The sequence below is a fragment of the Hemiscyllium ocellatum genome, chromosome 14 (genome assembly GCF_020745735.1).
Source record: "Hemiscyllium ocellatum isolate sHemOce1 chromosome 14, sHemOce1.pat.X.cur, whole genome shotgun sequence".
In the NCBI taxonomy this organism is placed as follows: domain Eukaryota; kingdom Metazoa; phylum Chordata; class Chondrichthyes; order Orectolobiformes; family Hemiscylliidae; genus Hemiscyllium; species Hemiscyllium ocellatum.
In genome coordinates this window covers 62748797-62768592 of record NC_083414.1, presented here as the reverse complement: position 1 = coordinate 62768592, position 19796 = coordinate 62748797, and the positions used below count along the sequence as shown (strand labels likewise).

Genomic DNA, 19796 nt, shown 5'->3' with positions numbered 1-19796 from the left:
TAGACGTTGCCAGATCTGCTAAGAGTTTCCATATTTTCTTTTATATTTAAAGCATTTGCAGTATTTTGTCTTTGTACAAAACATGTTGATTGGGGATAATTTAACAGTGGCTTATTTTGTTACATTGACATTTTATTTATCTGGAAACAATGTCCTACCAGACCTGCTGGCAGGGCTGCTGTCTCATCTGAAGAGAGATGGCCACCATCCCTCAAACAAGGGGAGAGGTTGAGAATGAGATTCCTTCATGGTAATCCTCAGTCAATACAGAAATAGAACCAGTGCTGTTAGTGACAGTCTGCATGGCAAACCAGCATCCAGCAAAATCACACCATTCATGAATTCACTTCTTCCGCGCAAAATGTTATGCACACTATTTCACCCAGTGCGACTCCAGTGTTTACTTATCTGCAATTTTCAGACAAAAAAGTAGAAGCATCAGAGAAAATGTCATTAGAGTTAAAATATCTCCAAAGTTAATGTATAAAAGGAGATACAGAGGGTATCTATTGTACTGTATTTCCTGGACTAGAACATGTACACTCCACATGCATGATTAGCCATCTTGTTTACTGCAGTACTTTCTCATGGCTGTTCATTGTGGTCAGAATCATCACATTCTGCTGGATAGCCTGATTAGAGATGAAAGTTTTACATTTTTAAAAAGTTATTCAACAATTTTTCATGTAGGACATCTTTATATGTTTTTTATCTTTCATTGTATGTTATACGTATTATATTTTTGAAATGCTGGAAGCTACTCAATTAATTCCCACTATAAGGTATATCCACCGTTTGCACATTAGTTATTTGCAACATTTTCCAAAACCTAAAGCCCTGCAAGCAATGAGATTTACTATATCTAAGAGACAGTTGCACAGTTGAATTGGAACTGTTAAGTACTGTACATTTGTATTTCTCAATGTGATTTTAATTTTATCGCAATTGAAGAGTTGATCAATTAAGACACTCTTAAAATGATCTGGCTGGCATTCATCTGGGAATTCAATTTGGAAATAAAGTAATCAGTCTTCTGCATGGAGTTTGCACATTCTCTGTGTGCCTGGGAGGGTTTCCTCCAAGTGCTCTGGTTTCCTCCCACAGTCCAAAGATCTGCAAGTCAGGTGAATTGGTCATGCTAAATTGCCCATAGTATTAGGTGCATTAGTCAGAGGGGAAATGGGTCTGGGTGGGTTACTCTTCAGAGGGTCAGTGTGGACTGGTTGGGCTGAAGGGTCTGTTTCCACACTGTAGGGAATCTAATCTAATCTGATAGGAGCCTGATATAAATTATGTTCACTTGTACAATTGCACTGAAATGTATGAAGGTAATTCAAGAATTAATAATTAAAATGGAGAATAGTGATCAGTTGTATCAAATAGAAAGCCAGAAGTGTTTTTAACTATAGAGCACGGAAACAGACCCTTCGGTCTAAGTCCATGCAAACCATAATCCCAAACTAAATTCATCCCACCCACCTATACTTGGCTCATATCCCTTCAAACATTTCTTATTCATGTCCTTATCCAAATGTCTTTTAAATGTTGTAACTGTACCTGACTGTTATTACTGAAAGCAGGACAGATTTATGAAGTGAGGTACAGATAAAATCCTGATGAAGGTGCAGTGCTCCGAAGGCTAGTGCTTTCAAATAAACCTGTTGAAGTGTAACCTAACATTGTGTGATTTTTAACTTTGTCCACCCCAGTCCAACACCAGCTCCTCCACATCATAAAACAAAACTGGTGTGAGAAGGGCCTGTACTATTCTATGTTTTAATAGCTCAGAGATGCTAGAGAGCTGGGCATTTTCCCATAAATTGCCAAGCCATTAAATGTTGTTGGATAGTTGAAAATAAACTCTTGACGAGCTCTCTTATCAAAACAACTATGACCCGAGGAGGATTGGGTCTGTACATTTTGCTGATGAAAATGGGAACCTGAAACTCAGGTAAAAACTTCTATTGGAAAGGATTCCTTACTTACCCTACATGAATAAAGAACAACATATTAGATACAAGTCATCAGATCCAAGGGACTTATTAGACAGTTAATGTTCCTCATGCTTTTTCTGTAGTTATCATTGTTTTTAATTTTCTTATTCCATTTTAGTCACGACCTTTCTACTATTCTTTGGGATACTCTTTGTGTCATCTTCTGTAGACAGTTATAAAATAGCTGTTTAAAATTATTGGGATAAAATAATTGTAACTACAGAGTAACACATTTGTGCCAGGAATGACACAAATGCTTGAGATTGCAAATATATTTTTGCCTTTTAGGCTCCTGTGACACAATGGTAATGTCCATATCTCTGAGCAAGAAGCTGCTCCAAAGGTGTGTAATAATTTCTGAACAGGTTGATTATGTAACATGTACATATGTTAAATGAGTCGTTGTGGTGTACCTACCTCTGAAACACAAACCCTGAGGTCACATCACACCTCCTCCAGTGGTCTGTACTGAAATCTTTGAACAGGTTAATTAGAAAATATATTTGTTGTATTGACTATTTTAATCGAAGTATAACTTTTTAATTAATATATTGTTAACCTACTAGTTCTTGTTCTTGAAATTCAAAAGGCCCTGAAAGTTGAGATTTTGCTGTCAAAAGAATGGTGGGACCAATGTTTTATTTATTTATGCAACATACACGTTACAGCAACTTCAGGTGAAGGATCGTTATATTTTATATCCAAAAAGCCAAGTTGCCTATCATTGTGTTGTGAGCCTACTGTCAGCCTCAATTTTCATTGCATTGAGCAGTATGATCTCACATTTACACACAAAATATGAACTAAACAGATAATAAAATCTAGTAATTACCAATGTCTACCACTATTTCCCTGCAGTGACAGAGTATGAAATCATATTCTTTCAGGTGTATCACTTTTTCCTATCAACCTAATCTTACTATTTCATCCACTGTTTATTTTTCAATTAGTCAAAAATGTACAGCACGGGAATGGACCCTTCCATCCAACTCTTCCGTAGTCCCACCTACCATCACCCGACCCATATCCCTCCAAACCCTTCCTATTCATATACCCATCCAGATGCCTTTTAAATGTTGAAATTGTACTAGCCTCCACCATTCCCTCTAACTGCCCATTCCACACACGTATCACCCTCCGCTTGAAAACGTTCTCCCTTAAGTTTCTTTCCTATCTTATTTTTGGTAATCAATAGAATAGCTCCTTTACAAAAGTGATCAAGACAATCAGATGCTCCATTTTATTCACAGGGTTATAATCCCCTCTCACCTTCAGAAACTTAGTGAGCAAAACATTGGAGCTAAAGACTGAAGAGACCAAGGGAAACCTAACTGCAGCAGTATTAGACACCCAATGCATCAAATTCAGGCCTGTTAAATTTCACTTGACTACCAGTCAAGATTGGGAGAAAGTGAAGACTGCAGATGCTGGATATCAGACTTAAAAATGTGTTGCTGAAAAAGCGCAGCAGGTCAAGCAGCAAAGGAACAGGAGAATCGACGTTTCGGGCATAAGTCCTTCTTCAGGAACGAGGAGGGTGTGCCATGCAGGCTAAGATAAAAGGTAGGGAGGAGGGACTTGGGGGAGGGGCGTTGGGAATACGATAGGAATACGATAGGTAGAAGGAGGTTAAGGTGAGGGTGATAGGCCGGAGAGGGGGTGGGGGCAGAGAGGTCGGGAAGATGATTGCAGGTCAAGAAGGTGGTGCTGAATCTGAGGGTTGGGACTGAGAAAAGGTGGGGGGGGGGGGGGGGAGAAAGGGGAAATGAGAAAGCTGGAGAAATCTGCATTCACCCCTTGTTGTTAGAGCGTTCCTAGGCAGAAGATGAGGCACTCTCTCTCCAGGCATCGTGTTGCCATGGTCTGGCGATGGAGGAGGCCAAGGACCTGCATGTTCTTGGCAGAGTGGGAGGAGGAGTTAAAGCGTTCAGCCACAGGGTGTTTGGGTTGGTTGGTGCGTGCAGGTGTCCCAAAGGAGTTCTCTGAAACGTTTCACAAGTAGGTGGTCTGTCTCCCCAATGTATAGGAGGCCACATCGGGTGCAGCAGATGCAATAAATGATGTAAACCAGTTAAGATTATAGACAGCAGTAGGCATTGAACCTTTAGCCTGTTGATTTGAATATACCATCAACTGAGTCAAGCTGACAGGTACAAAAGATGTGATACCTTGGAGATCCAGTTATCAAAAGTCTGACAACCTGAAATCCTCGATTTTGTTCTAATTACTCATTCTATCAAAATTGAAACCAAATAGAAGCAGCACAAGCTAGTGGGCCTATTAGTATGTGTGCTATTGCATTGTTTAAAATGTTTAATGGCAGGCTGTTTAAACTTCCTTTGATTAAAAAGAACTACAGTACACATTTTCAATAAGAACATTTTATTTTTAATAAGGGTTAGTGAGTTGCTCCAGAGTCAATATACCCTTAAAGAATGGGTATGAAGCACAGCACGTAAGGACCATTTTTTTCCTCCCATTCCTGACTAACTTCAGGCAGTTGGGGCTCAACCTAAAATAACTATTTATTAAATCTGATATCATAGAGCTTTATAGAAGTCCAGCCAACATTTATCAATCTTTTGTTGCCTTAACATTCACATGAAGTGCAATCAACAGCTGAGCCCAAAGGACCTATTAAGTTTTCATTGATCCAGACTTCACTTCTGGCCAGGAGAAAGTGAGGACTGCAGATGCTAGAGCTCAGAGTCAGGAGTGTGGTGCTGGAAAAGCACAGCAGGTCAGACAGTATTCGAGGAACAGGAGAATCGATGTTTCGGGCATATGCCCTTCATCAGGAATGAAGGAGGGCTTATGCCCGAAATGTCGATTCTCCTGTTCCTCAGATGCTGCTTGACCTGCTGTGCTTTCCCAGCACCACACTATTTCTGGCCAGAAATATTATTATATCCCTCCTGTTTTCTTGTACTTCAATTAATGTTGTGCCACCTACCTTCAAAGTTTTATACACAAGTTGGAAAGTAAATAATTATCCTTTTCAAAATGAGTGTTTTAACTCCTTTGTGACATTGAGCTCAACTGTTATTAATCATAGTGAAATGGAAGAAATCTTCTTCAGTATCTTTAGGAAAAGGCATGCTCAAGAAGATCTTGTTGCATGCTCAGCCAAACATGTTAATTGGGAATCATTTTAAAAACCTAATATTCTTTTAACGCATTGAGTGAACCTGAAGCAGATATAACGTTCAGTGCAATGATTTGTCAAAGACTATCTAATTCTATATATTTGACTATTTGTGCTGTTACAGGCAGTGACGTTTAATTTCAGTACATAAGATATGGCACACAGTCCAAATAATAATGAACCACATGTTAGCTAAATCCATTTGTGTAAATTATAACCTTAATCTCATGTCAATCATCCAGTTTCCACCACCTTTTCCTTTCTGTATGAACTATGATCAGCTCCTACTTCCTTACATCTCTTCCAACCACATGCCGAAACAAAAACACCCTGGATGGTGTGGATTTCAGCTTGCCTCTTGGTAGTCTTATTTTTCATTAAAACAGCCAATTCTTCAATTAGCAATATCTAAAGACCATGTGATTAAAGATTAACTCTTAGGAAAATTGCATTTCATTTACTTTACGACAACATCCACTTGATGGACAAATATTTCAGCTATCATGCTTACACATGTGCACTGAACAGTTTAAGAACAGTCAGGCTTGAACATTGATCACAACTTTAACTATAAAAGCATCTTTTGCCTGTAGTAAAAGGGTTGCTTGACAGTTCCTGGACTAGACCAAATGAATTGACAAGTATCCAATAGATCACCTATTTATTGTCATTTACCCATCTAAACTGGAAGACAGCAAACAACACCATTACATATTTGGCTTATAATTAAATGCTTTTAGGATTAAAAAAAAACACTTAGTTGTGAACAGAAGTTAAACCTTGTAGCCAATGTTGAGTTTTGCAACTGTTTATCCAGTTTGGATAAATGCGCAACTATTTCATTACTTGGACAAAGCAGTTACCAGTTTCAGCAAACAATTTAGTGACAGGGGCTCCACCAGTTCTTTTTAGATTAGGTCAGTTGGAGTCACAAATAGTCCCTCAAGTCAACTGTGAAAATGCAATCCAATGAGCATACTCAAATTATGCCAGATTTCAACTGATAATCATTCAGCACAGGACTCTCTTGCGGCTCAGTAAATCTTTCCCAATGTTTGATGATCTGCACAAAATGAGCATTGTGAATAGATTAGCTAAATTGGTTTAAAGCAGACAGGCCAGATGTAGATGCTACTAAGGCACTAGCATGGAGAGGGAGGAAAACCCATCTCCCTGACCAATATTCTGTAGTCAGATATTGGATGTGTTATGACACCTGTGATGATGCGGCTCTTTTAACAAGGTTAAGCTGTCATTGCCACCTATTTTTCTCCATGTTTTCATTATGCTTTTGCTATTCAGTTCATGTATGGGATTGCTTCCTTAAATAAAGCTTTCACTTTTGGTACAGGAAACAGTTTAAACTCCTGTTTTAGAAATATTTGTCTTCATGACAATCAAGAGTCAGTAAAAAAATTTCAAGAGACTCGCTGGGAATTTTATTACACAATGAGAAAATTAAAACATTCTTGAACAAAAAAAAAGTCATTGATAAATAACAAACTTTGTAACTAATCAACTTTCATGGATATGCCATTATATTTACTGCTGAACACTGTGCAGATGCATATATACAGACTCAATGTTTAAATATCCCTGATGACTGCATTAAATTAAAGCTATTTACACTGTTTGAGTACCAGTCTTAGTCATCTAGCACAATTACTTGAAACAGCACAAAAGTTTTAGTGTATATCTGTACTGTGACTAGATTTAATTGAATTAGGATAATCTCAGATTACTCTATTGATATTCATAGAAGGGAAATGTTTGAGAGTTTGGCCTGTAGCAGAAAAAAACTACACGCAAATGAAACAGATGCCATGTGCTCACTGGGCCAGTCTCCACCACTGAAACGAAGGTCCAAGGAGAATTCAGCATCTGGCAGTCATCTATAGTGCACAAGTCTTAATCTGATGAAAACTTGCACTTCAGTCACACCTCACATAAAACCACTGGGAAATCAACATGGATTCGTGGATGGTCCAGTTTAACCATCCCCTGTAGGAAAAAAAAATAGATCAGGTAACTCTGAGTTAAAAAATGATCAGCTTGCATTTATGGGCTATTTAACATATTGCTAACAATTCTATTGTGAATGTTCAACTAAGCAACTGCTATGATGAATAGCAAAAGTTATAAGTTACCAATCATAATCCACGTTTGTGACTGAACAACTCAAATGTCTCAATTGAACAGTTCTTTTAAACAGCTAGTACAATGGTTCAAGTGACCTTTAGCAGTGTTGTATGATTTCTCAAAAATGTTAAGATGGATAATAAAGGCTGGATTTTCCAGTAACACACACACACACCTTAATGTAGTACCCAGTGGTTTCAGTACACAAGCAAAACTCTAACGGTATCCTGATGACAATACTGTTACTTGGGGATAGAGATATAAGACCATCAAATATTGAAACCATAGGAAGACAAAGTAGTTTCTAATGCTGACCTTTCATACTTTGCTGCTGCAGAGAAACAAATTTGTATTAAATAATTGTTTCCCTTTATGATGTTGTCCAAACTAAATTGAAAAAAATGATAAGCTGCATTGTTTTAGTGAAAGTTTTCACTGTAAATGTCCACTAATTTTTTGGATGATTCAAAATATCTATTAAAACCAGCCTCTAATCTCTTTCAGAAACTGGTACATGCTGCTATTTTAGTTGAACTGCAATCAGATTTATTGGTCTTTAACCAAAGTGGTTTGGATATAATTGTATCAAGTTTGCCTATGTTTTACATCTGAATAACAGCCAGTGACTGCTGCTTTAAGTTCACAATTTGGATGGATGGATGAAAGGAATTTGCCTGCTACTGTTTAGTTTAAGAGTTCCAGATTAGTGTCTCAATCTCAACTCATACAAGTTTACTCAATCCTTTCTGCAGCTTCCCTATGACCTTAACATGTTTTTGCCTGAACTCTAACATTTACTGATCCATACTTATCCAAGGAGTTGTTGGTTTGGTACTATGAAGGAACGCAATGGCCCAGATCTTGTAAAAGAAAAATCATTGCTGCAGCAGTTTAAATAAGAAGAGCATGACAGGATCATGCGGATGTTCTTCCACAGCTGATATCACAGGAATTGTCTAGGAAGTTGAAACTGCTAATGGACAACTAAATGACATCTGGGCTCCTGTGGGAAAGTCCACGACAGAGTTAGACTTGGAAATTTTAGTTAGTTCCATCTGATTTTGCTTAAGTTTGAGGAAAGGTTAGAAAATTAAAATCTATCCTGAGTAAAATACTAAAATCCAACATGCCATGGACCCCACTGCACCCCTCTACCCTGGAGAAAGCATTTTCTTTGTTTTGCCCCTCTCAACAGCATTTAACCCACCATATATCTACGCCCCTTCAGTTCTGAAAGGTTATATTTAACTCATAACATTAACTGTTTCATCCTCCACAGATACAGACTGACAGATATCAGACCTCCTGAATATTTTCAACATTGTTTTCTTATGGATTTATAGCATCTGAGTTATTTTGCTTTTAAATTGATACTTGTTCTGTCAAAGAAATTCCTTAATGAGTCATACTAGTGGCAATCTCTGGTTTTTAATGTGGGCAAGGCTCTTGCTGCTTCAGCATCCTCAGCTATCACTTACACCTAATGTGCACCAGCCAGCATACCCTGGTGCCTCTTCACATCCAATAAGCTGAAATAAACAAATGTATCAGCTTCACCTGGTGCAGAGATAATACACTGAGTGGTGATGTCTTAAGTCCAGAACAACAGATGAATTAAATGATCCCAGCAAGAGGGCAGAGGCTTTGGAGGCAAACAGACAGCGAACCTGTGTCCAATCACCTTGGAATATTTTAGGGACCTTGAAGAACATCACCCTCTAGTGAGCAATACAGCAAAGTCGCAAAAGGTGGTGAGGTGCAGAAGTAACCAGCATGACATTGCATTCAATCTGTGACAACAGTAAGGAATTTGAAGGATAAGGTATGGAAATTAAGCAATAGCATTTTGCATCCCTCAATCTCAAACAGGAACAGGTTGGGGGAAAAAAAACTCAGGTGGACGCTCACTTATAACAAATGCTGCAGTTGAACCACTTGCACAGAATGGCTGCAGTATTTGGCTTTATAATAGGTCACTATACAATTGTTTGAAGGGTTTGCTGCTTTTGAACAGACTACATAAATGCATAGTCTTTACTGTAACTCTATCCAGAAAAAAACAAAAGGATACACTAATTACAAAGCTGTATATTTGCTTCTCACCTGAGGTATTAAATTTTTATGAATTCTTTTCAGTTTAGCCTTTTTCCTTCCATTCTTTGTGACAAATGTTTCTTCATAGAATTCATGAGCCAAATCACCATCTTCATCATAATACATCGAGCTGCAAAGGCAAAAAAACCCACAAAAAATGTAGTCTATCACAAAATGGATATACAACATTAAAATGAAACTTTGTTGCCAGCTGAAAATCTAGAAGTCTCCACAATGTATTCACAATAATTTAATGAAAAATTAGAGTGTGTTGTTAGGTATATTTATGAAAGTGGCTTTATATTAAAAAAAAATGGCAAGGCTTTTATATATGGACATACTCTAACCAAAATTTAAACGTCCTGACCAGATTGGCCTCTGAATGCTTTAGAAAGTTTACAACCAAAATAAAAGTGAAAAATTCCTAAGCTGGCTTTAGTGTTTAATGATCACTTAAGTCCTGTTAATTATCGTCCTTTCCTTGTACACTCAATCATACTTGGGGAAACCACATGCTCTGCTAAATGTATGGCACACAGTCCACAATTGCTAGTGTCAATATTCAATTTTGTCCTGCAATTGTAAGATTTTATTAGGCCACCCAGAACTTTTTCAGGGCCACTGAATGAGTTCAAAAGGAGACAGTTAGGGAATGGAGACAAGTATTTGTGGAGGCTCCATTTTTTTGGTAAAAAACATGGCAGCTAACTGTATTGTTGGGATGGCAACTGAACTACACTTATTGCTTGTGGGTGGAGTTAGAGGGGTTAAGAGCAGGTAGATGGCTCTGTGCTGCAAGAAGAAACTCAAAAGAAATTTTGGGGATTAGCTGGAGTCAAGTTTCAGTCATGTTAGAGACCTGAAGACAACCAGGAAAATTGCTGGTTCTGCGTTGGAGAAGTGGGAAGGGGCTTGGAAGAGGTCAGAGTAATATTTCAGTATGCCCGAGAGAATGAGGTATGAAAGTTTACAAGCAGTGTCTATAAATATTTCACAGCAGTGAATAATTTAGATTTCATGGAAAACATAAGAACATCAGGGTCAAGAAACAAACCATTAGCGAAAAAAAAATTAGCTGCACCTGAGATAAGTACTGGAGTGCAGTTTTCAGAATCCAGGACAGTAGACTCAAGACAGTTAGGTGCCAGAACAAGAGTAGCCACTGAGACAGTCTATGATGCAGCATCTCTCAAGGTGTTGTTTCAAAGCCAGTCTTGGAAAAGTGAAGAACTGCAATTGAGTTTAATGAAATTTGATGACCCATGTCATTAACATCTGAATTGGTGTGTGTGTGTGGGGGGGGGGGGTGTTTGCTGAGAAATCAGTTGGCTATGCCTTGATAGCATTTGTCATTAGGTATCCATTATGGGGTTTCCAATTACAGAATAATATCCATATATTCCACACGTTAACGTTCCGAGTTAGAAATAAGTTGTACATGTTTTATACCATAATACTGCATTAACCCTTAGTAGCATGTTATTTGTATGATATTAGAATTTTGTTGATTTGTTCAGTAAGTTATTTCTCTGGAACTCATCCTTTATTTTTAAAGTAGACAAAGATAACTGGCTCCAAACCAGATGAAGGCGAAAAGTTTTGATCTGTTTGGGATCTAACAATACACTAGAGTTCTTGAGCTGAATACTGATGTTGAGTACAGTCCTGACCCCAAAGGAACATGACTATTTTCTAAGCAGCCTTTCAAAGATGCCTGCTCTATTATAAACGAAATTTGATGTACTTGCCAGATCATGACTTTGAGAAGGACTTTACATTTCCAACCAGATCATCCATGACTTTTTGAGGTGGTGGTTGGTTTACTAACAGAACTTTGCATTTTATTGCAAATTTAGTAGTTATTCTTAAAATCTAAATGCCTAAGTAAATAGCTACCATGTGCTGCTCAAGTACCTGTGCAGCAAATTTAAGTTCCCCTCTACAATGCAAATATAGAAATGGAGGATTGAGTTACTTTGCATGAACTGAAATGTAACATGACTAACAAATTATCCCTGTTGCCCAGCTGGATAGAACTACACTTTTTGTTCCATTCTCATCTGGTTAATCTTAACCTGATAAATACCTGCAATGGTTTCTCTTACCACATCTGTGCTGATACCACCAGGGTCCCCAAAGAGTGTGCGCGCTTGAGCAAAAGCAAGATGTCCGCTTCTCTGAAGTCATCAGCTTTGGCACCAGCTGGCAGTTGGCAGAGTGGCCAGACAGCTTCCCAGTTTGGTGTAATATTTACCATTGTCTAAGTGTACCCTTCTGTTCAAAGATTTGCTTCTGAAATCCTCATCCACATCATTTGCCTCTAGATTTGACCGCTCCAATTTATATAAAGGTGAGGTCACCTGTAACTCTGCTGCCCATGTTCTTGCATGCATTATGTTCCTTTCCACCAATGTTCAAGGGCTCACTGACCCATATTTAAAGAACCCCATAATCTTAAAAATTCTCAATTTCGTTTTCAACTCTTGTAGCTTCATCACATCCTCACTAATTTATTTGAGCTCCACAAATGTCCAAAATATCTTCACTCTTCTTAATTCTGGCATCTACTCCAAAAAGTAGATAATTCAAATTACAGTCCTTTTAACTTGTTGAAACTTTAATTCTATAGATAAGCAGTCAACAATGTGCACTTTACTAGCATCTTTAACAAAAGGAAACATATCGCAGCACTTCACAGGAATGAAGTGATTAGCCAAGAATTGATAAGTGTAAAGAGATATGAGCACAATGGCTTGGCCAACGAGGAGAGCTGGAGACAAAACTCCAAACTTTAGGTCCAAGCTATCTGAAGACAATTAACGCTAGGATAAAGATGAGAGGTCACAAGGGGCCAAAATTGGAGGGCTGGAAGAGTCACAAAATGGATGGGCAAGGTCATGCAGAGATTTGGACAAGAAAAATGTTTTAGAATCAAAGCACTGGATGGAAGGCAACATATATAAATATAATTTAAGTTATCTTAACTTAGTGGAGGGTGGAAACCCAGCTTGAGCAGCTTTGGGACTAGAGGTAACACAGCAATGGATAAGGGTTCCAGTAGCAGAGGAGCTGTGATATGGGCAATACACTGGAAGTATAAGCAGACTGCTTTGATAGAGAGGTGAGATTGTTATACACTGTACTTAGGACTAGCTACAGAGGTTGTAAACAGTTTAGCTCAGTCTAAGAATGACCGGAGACTACAGTTTGGAGGGAGTGGAATTATAGTGAATAATTTTTGTGTTACCGATAGGAGGACCCTTTATGTACTGTGCAATCCAAGTCTTTCAACACGTTGCTTTAAATTCAGTTAAAACTGAGTTCAACTTCCCTTCACTATTCTGTTGTTGCCTCTCTCTCAACCATTAAAGGAATGTTACATTGATGGTGTAGTGATCAAGGATTCAAATGTACCCTTATTTTGTAAATTACAAAAGGATTAAAATAACTTGCACTGTGTATTCTAAGCTGCTAGTGATGTGGCTCACTTGACATCAACTAGTCCAAAACATTTCCAAAACATACCAGCATTAATTACATTGTATTGAACTGAGAACACAGATACTGAGAATCATTTACAGGTTAGCATCAGAAAAAGGAAACCATTAAAGTGGTTGTGAAAATTTCAACTAATTTGCTAAATATCAGAGAAGGAAAACTGTCACTCACATGCTGTCTGGTCAACATTTGAATCTGCCCGACAGAATGTTAGCCCTGAAGTGAGCCAGCAACCTAATTCTTAAGCAGAGGAAGTAACCCACCATTTAATTTCAGGACAATCAGCAGTGCACTTCAAAACGTGCCGTCTCTACTGTCACCAATATTAGATAGCAATCACCAATTCACAAGCAATATGTAATGCCTATTTTTTATTTAGGCAAATCCAACTTAAAATATATACTATTAACAGTGGTGGTAGTGTGCTCTCAAGCATAAGAAACAAAAGAATAAATCAGTGTAAATAACTGCTGCTCCAATGCTCTTTGCCCTCTGTCACTGATTGAGAAATTGTGCGAAGATGCATGAATATCATGAATCAAGCCCTGGGAACTCAAAATAATCTGAATACATTTTGACATTGGAATAATTTCATTCACTACTATTTCTTACACTGGAGCCTAAAATGCTTCATTTTAAAATGGCTTCGGTAAATGATTAATAATGGAATCATCAACTAACAACCACTGATTGTTTATAACTACATTCAAGTTTGCCCTGGCAGTTAAGTATTTCTTCTTCACTTTAGAATGTTGTCAAATTATGCTCCAGCATTTGGAATGTTTCCCACCTTTGCCTACAAAATAAATGGAATCCTATCTTGAACTATACCAGCATAATCAGACGGCTCAACAGTGCACAAAGAAAAAATTACATGAGATCACTGCTTCTGACAATTATAACCAACAACTTTCAAAAAAGTTGAAAGGAAACAATATTCAGAAGATGCACCTTCCAGATCCACCTAGTGCAGAAACACACATGTACAAGCTAGGCGGCCAAAATCTGTGCTGAGTTCTGACTTCAGCTCAGGCAGAATGCTCCAAGCACCATCTCAAGTAACTGAGAAAGTGATAGCGTTCTAGAGTGGCCAAACTGTAGAAATGGTTACTGGGTAAGAGAGATCAGATTCAAATTCTTTCTACAGACAAATTGTCTAGGTGCATACTTTAGAATGTCTACTACATTAATGTACTCGCAGGTTGCTCATGTCAATGGAACCCACCTCAGCAGAATCTGCTCTTCCAAACAAAGGGTCATTTGTTACCCTCACCTTTCCAGACAAGATCCACTTACTGTAACTATTTTCCAGGTTTTAAACTCTACTTAAAACTGGAAGTTACTTCAAATCTCATTGCTGAAACTATTATTAACATTTATGGACTCAGGCATTTGAAGCACAGATGTAGGCCATTTGGGCCATCATATCTGCACCAAAGTTATGACATTAATATTATTTTCCAACTTTTGACCCAAATCCCAGAGGCTATGGCAAAGCAAGTGAATATCTAAATACTGCTTAAAATGTTATTGAGACTGTGACTTAACCTGTGAATGATATGGGTTCCAGATTCTCATTACCTTCCAAGTGAAAACATTTCAATTCTCCTCTTAGCTTTCAACCTCTTACCTTAAATCTACTTCCACCACCTAGTTATTGACCCCTCTACTAATGGAAAAGGTGCTTTTCTACTCGATCTTGGCCACTCAACAGTATACACCTCTATCAAATCACCTTTGCTGGTTCAAGAAAACCAACTTCAGCCCATTCAATCTTTCCTCCGTTCAGACAACATTCTGGGATACCTTGTCTGCACACTCTCTAGTACATGGTTCCCTATGTGACCAGAACTACATACCATACTCCAGATGTGGCCTAACTAGCATTGTGTGCAGGTCCAGCATGGCTTCCTTGATCTAACATCCTATGCTCCAGCTAAACAAATCAAGCATTCCATGTGTCTTAACCACCCTACCTGTCCTGCTTTTAGAAGTTGGTGGATATGCACAAAAAGGTCTATCTGATTTTCAGTATTCTACATAACCCTACCTGTTAGTGTAATGTCTTGCCTTTTTGTCTTCAAGTGGATTACCTTCAAATTCCTTGTGGAGTAGGTGGGGTGTTGGGTTGCAGTCCACATGCTGTAGGTAGTGTCACACTTTAAGGAGGGAAATCCACATTTTTGACCAACAATGAAAGAAGTGACATATTTCCGAGTCTGAATTATGAGTTGCTTGGAAGAGAACTTGCAGGTGATAGTGCTTCCATGTATCCATGCCCTCCTCCTTCTCAATACTCACAGCCATGGATTTAGAAGGTGCTGTTTTTGGTGAAATTTCTACATTGCATCTTGTAGCTGGGAGTCATTGCTGCTATTGAGCATCAGTGGTGGAGTGACAATGTTGGTGATGTCAATCAAGCTGGTTGCTTTATAATGAATGGTGTTAAGGTTTGTGTTGTTGGATCTGTACACATCCAGGTAACTGATGAGCATTTATTCATACTCCTGAACTTGTGCTTTGTAGATGGTGGATAGGCTCTGGGGAGTGAGGAGGCAAGTTACTCTCTGCAGTATTCTTAATTTCTAAACAGCTCTTGTTGCATTGCAGTTGTATGGTTAATATATTTGTTTTTGGTCAATGATCACTTCCAGGATGTTTATAGTTAGGGGATTCAGTGATGGTAATGCCACTGAATATCATGGGCACTGAATATCAGTGGTTAGAACGTTTTGTTGGAAATAATCACTGCCCAGCATTTGTGATGCAATTGTTAATCATCACTTTCCTGCCCAAACCAGGATATTGTCCAGATCTTGTAGCATTTGGACTTGGATTGCTTTAGTACAAAAGAAAAAGTTGTGAATGATGCCCAGCTTTGTGCAAAACAGCAGTAAATACCCACACTTCTGACTTTATGAAGGGAAGGTCATTGCTGAAATAGCTGAAGATGGTTCGATTTGAACAGTATACAGATGAACTCCTGCAGCGGAGATGTTCTGGAGATGAGCTGACCGACTAACAACAATAACCATCTTACTACATGCCAAGTATGACTCCAACCAGTCAGGAGTTTGCTCCATTGACTCCAATTTTGCTAGGGCTTCTTGATGCCACACTCAAACACTCAGTATTTCAGGCTGAATTCAAAGTGCCATTGCTGTTCCCACCTAAGAGATTCCAGGTTCAAGCAAATCCCCTCCTAGCTGCCATGCTATCAAATTTTATACCACCAGCAAACTTCTTAAACATACTCCCCAACTACAAGTCCAATTATTATGGACTCTAACAGGGAGAGGTTAGCATCCTGATCAATGACATCTACTCAAGTATAAAAGGCAAAGTCCTTATTAAACAAAAATCACAAGTGCCTGCAAATACAAAGACTGCAGAAGAATAGACCTCTTCAACATAAAATAAAATACATAAACTTAGCAGCTCACTGCCAAAAGCAGCATTATTTAGGCAGTTTACATTATACAAACATCTGCCAAACCAGTAGAGGATACCATTCCCATTTTTCTAGCCTCATTTATGAGGTTGACCTTTCCCCCATTATAGTAAATGATTGAAAAGGAGACTCAAAATTTAGTAAAGAGAAGACTCCATCCTTTCCTATCTGCATTATAAAGTAACAGAACTGACAGCAGATATAACCAACATGCTGCACCAGGGAAAAGCAGGTTGTTGTTTGCTGCTTATAATTCCCATGACAATTTCTCAATCTTAGCTAAGTTGTAAACTACACATGCCAAGGGATATTAGTGCAGATGTGTACAGGGGTGTAGCAGCACGTAGAAACAAGAGATCAGAATTTGTCAGCCGCACAATACTAATAACCTGCTCTCAATTATGGGATTAATGTGGCTAGATACATGTCCTGAAATAGATCACTTTCCCAATTCTTAAAAGGAGGAATAGTGTAAATTAAATGGGGCATATAGAACATGAGAAAAAAACATTTTAAAATAAAGCTTAGAGAGAGAAAGAAGCTAAACTTCAAAACTGATTAAATTTTTAAAATTTATGAATAATTTGATCTCATTAATGCAAACTTTGCCTTATATTACCGATTAAATTCAAAACATTAATGTCATATCAGAGGAGATCCATTACAAACATCTGAGAATGCAGCTTAGTACAGCATCCAACATGAACAAATAGTGGTAAGTTATGAAAAATATAAAAGCAAAACTATGGATGCTGGAAATCAAATGAAAACAGAAACTGCTGGAAAAATTCAACAGGTCTAGCAGTATCTGCACAGAGAAAGCAGACTTAACGTCTAGGGTCCAGAGAACTTTCTTCAGTTCTGATGCTACAAGGCCTGGCAGCAAGTTACTTGTTAGTCTAACTTCTCAAAGTAGCTTCATGGCATTTAACAGGTATCTGAAGTCTCAACTGCATTACATCACAATCCCTGGGATGAAACAATCCAATGATTTGTGATAATATGTTGCTCTGGAAAAGGCCCCAAGAATCTGAGTTTCTACACTGGCACTAAAATTCAAATGCTATGAAAAAAACAAACCAAGCACTCCCAAGACACTTTTCTTTATATGTCAAGAGAGTTCAGCACCAGAACTTTCACCTCAAATATTACATGGGCCATCCTTGGCTCAAAAGTAGTACTGCTGTCTTAGTTAAGAGTTGTGGAATTAAGCCCCACTGAAGACATGGTCACATTGCTGATCTGTAATTCGACACAATACTTGGACATGCTCTCATGTCGAAGTGCTGGAGAAACTCAGCATCTGTAGAGAAAGAAACAATGCTCTGAACCAACTATAACATCCTCCAATGAAGATGGCAGTATGATGGGTTCATGCTAAGAAAGGAGGGAGGTCAACAAACCATACTTTCAAAGTAATTTACTAGCTGCAACATGCAAGTCACAAGATATTCAAGAACATATCAAAACTTTGCTCATTTCAGGAAAAATCTCCAGACAGTATATTTAATGGTGTGTTTGTTTATGAAATATTACTGCTCTATTGACATCTTAGACCACCTTGAAGTACATCAGTAATTACTAAAGATATACTATTCAATCTACAACAATCATTCCTCGGTCATTTGCCCTAGTGGACGTGACAGTTCTGAAGTGAAGTCCCGCAGAGGCCTTTTTGCACAGCTAGGCATGCGCTCAATTTTAAATAGAAAAATAAAAACCATTACATGAAGTGCGAGAGGAAATTCTTCACTTGGCAGTTTGATTGACTGCAAAGGATCTCATGAAAGAATAGCGGGTTTGGGGGGGGGGGTTTAAGATAAATTGGCCACCTTGGTAAATATAAATGGGATAAGTCAACATACTTGCACCATGGCAAGGGATACAGAAGGAGAATGTCCGGGACCTATTCAAATGGAACTTCCACCCCCCTGCACCCTTCCCACCAAGTGGAAAAAACTCAGGCTCAGTCTTGTGGAGGAAAATAGACTTAACTTTGAACCTGTTGTGACTCTTCTTTATGAAACATTCTTCAATTCTGAAGAGTTGTACCAAACTCAAAACATTAACCATTTCTCTCCGCATATATTGCTTGATCTGCTGAACTTCTCCAGCACACTCTGCAGCACTTCAGATTTCCAGAATCTGCAGGAGCTTGCTTTTAAACAGCAATAAACTTATACAAGAGTTAAGGTGAAAAGCCAAGCCATTTCAAGAGCAGTAATGTCCTCAGTCCACACCATCCCTCCCCTGGATCTCTGCCCCACACCCCCAGCCCAAACTACACCATCCCTCCCCTGGATCTCTGCCCCACACCCCCAGCCCAAACTACACCATCCCTCCCCTGGATCTCTGCCCCACACCCCCAGCCCAAACTACACCATCCCTCTCCTGGATCCCAGTTCACACCCCCCACCCCCAAACCATCCCCTGGATCCCAGCTTACCCCCCACCACCACCACATCGCTGTTTCCAAACCCCCATCCATCCCTCCCCAGGATCCCTGACCCCTCTCCTCAACACCCCACAGTCTGGCTGCTGCCAACTCTTCCTCCATAATCTGACCTGAACCGCCCCATTCCCACTCCACCCCTACCCTTCCCTCTTCTTACCTTCGGCGGCTGAAGACGAAAGGAGTAGCCCCGAGCCGGCCGCCTTTGTATCGGGCCAGGCTCTGCTCGTCGACGCCGTTGGCCGACTCGCTGACGGCGCCCGACCCGAAGGGCCAGAAGGTGCGGCCTTTGGAACTGCTGCCGCCCATGATCAGCCGGAGACCATCTCCGAGCGGCGGCTCTCGGAGGTAGGTGAGAGGGGAAGGGAGTGAGGGTGGGAAGAGGGAGGCAGAAGGGTGGTTGGTGGCAAGGCAGGGGTGGGAGAGGGCTAGGCCTGAAGCCTGGGTCTCGCGTACCCACGCTCGAGCTGCTCAGTGACGGTTAGGAGCTGCAACGATAAGGACCCCGCCCACGGCCGGAGTCTGTCCACACAGCCGCCTGTTTGTAACCACTTTCACGTCAGTGGCCGGGGCCGGCGGATATGACGTCGGGGAGAGGCGGTGGCAGCAGGTCGTTGGGTTGTCAGGTCAGGTGATGAGGGGTATTAGTTTGTTAGTTTAACTTGAGACATCCTTGGTGTAAAATATCCCCCTCTATTTTATGGAGAAAAGTTACTGTAAAATACGTATAAATAGATGTGCGGGACTCCGTGCTCTACGGCCTGTTCCCCGGACGCACACCGAGACGAACATCAACTGCGCCTGGAGGATCATCAACTCGGTGAAGGACGCTCTCTGGGCGGTCCGAAACCTGTTGATCTTCCAGCTGAAGGAGTTGACCCCGACTGAGTGTTGCAGACTGGCACATTCCAAGGTCCAGGACTACGTGTTGAGGGACGCGCTGAAGCTTGGGGCAGCTGCCGCCAAGGCGTGGTGGGGAAAGACCACCGTTTAACATCTGCCTGTCTAAAGAAAAGCAGGGGG

General features: G+C 39.7%; 1 protein-coding gene across 1 annotated transcript; it reads right to left on the bottom strand.

Moving 5' to 3' along the window:
- Positions 1-4359: 4359 nt before the first annotated feature.
- Positions 4360-19336, bottom strand: LOC132822161 (tumor suppressor candidate 2-like). The gene is made up of 3 exons (XM_060835232.1): positions 18934-19336; positions 9382-9502; positions 4360-7140 (listed from the first exon to the last, which is right to left on the bottom strand). The coding sequence occupies exons 1-3, from the start codon at positions 19080-19082 to the stop codon at positions 7075-7077; spliced, it is 336 nt and encodes a 111-aa protein (XP_060691215.1). The 5' UTR covers positions 19083-19336; the 3' UTR covers positions 4360-7074.
- Between the last annotated feature and the right edge of the window lie 460 nt (positions 19337-19796).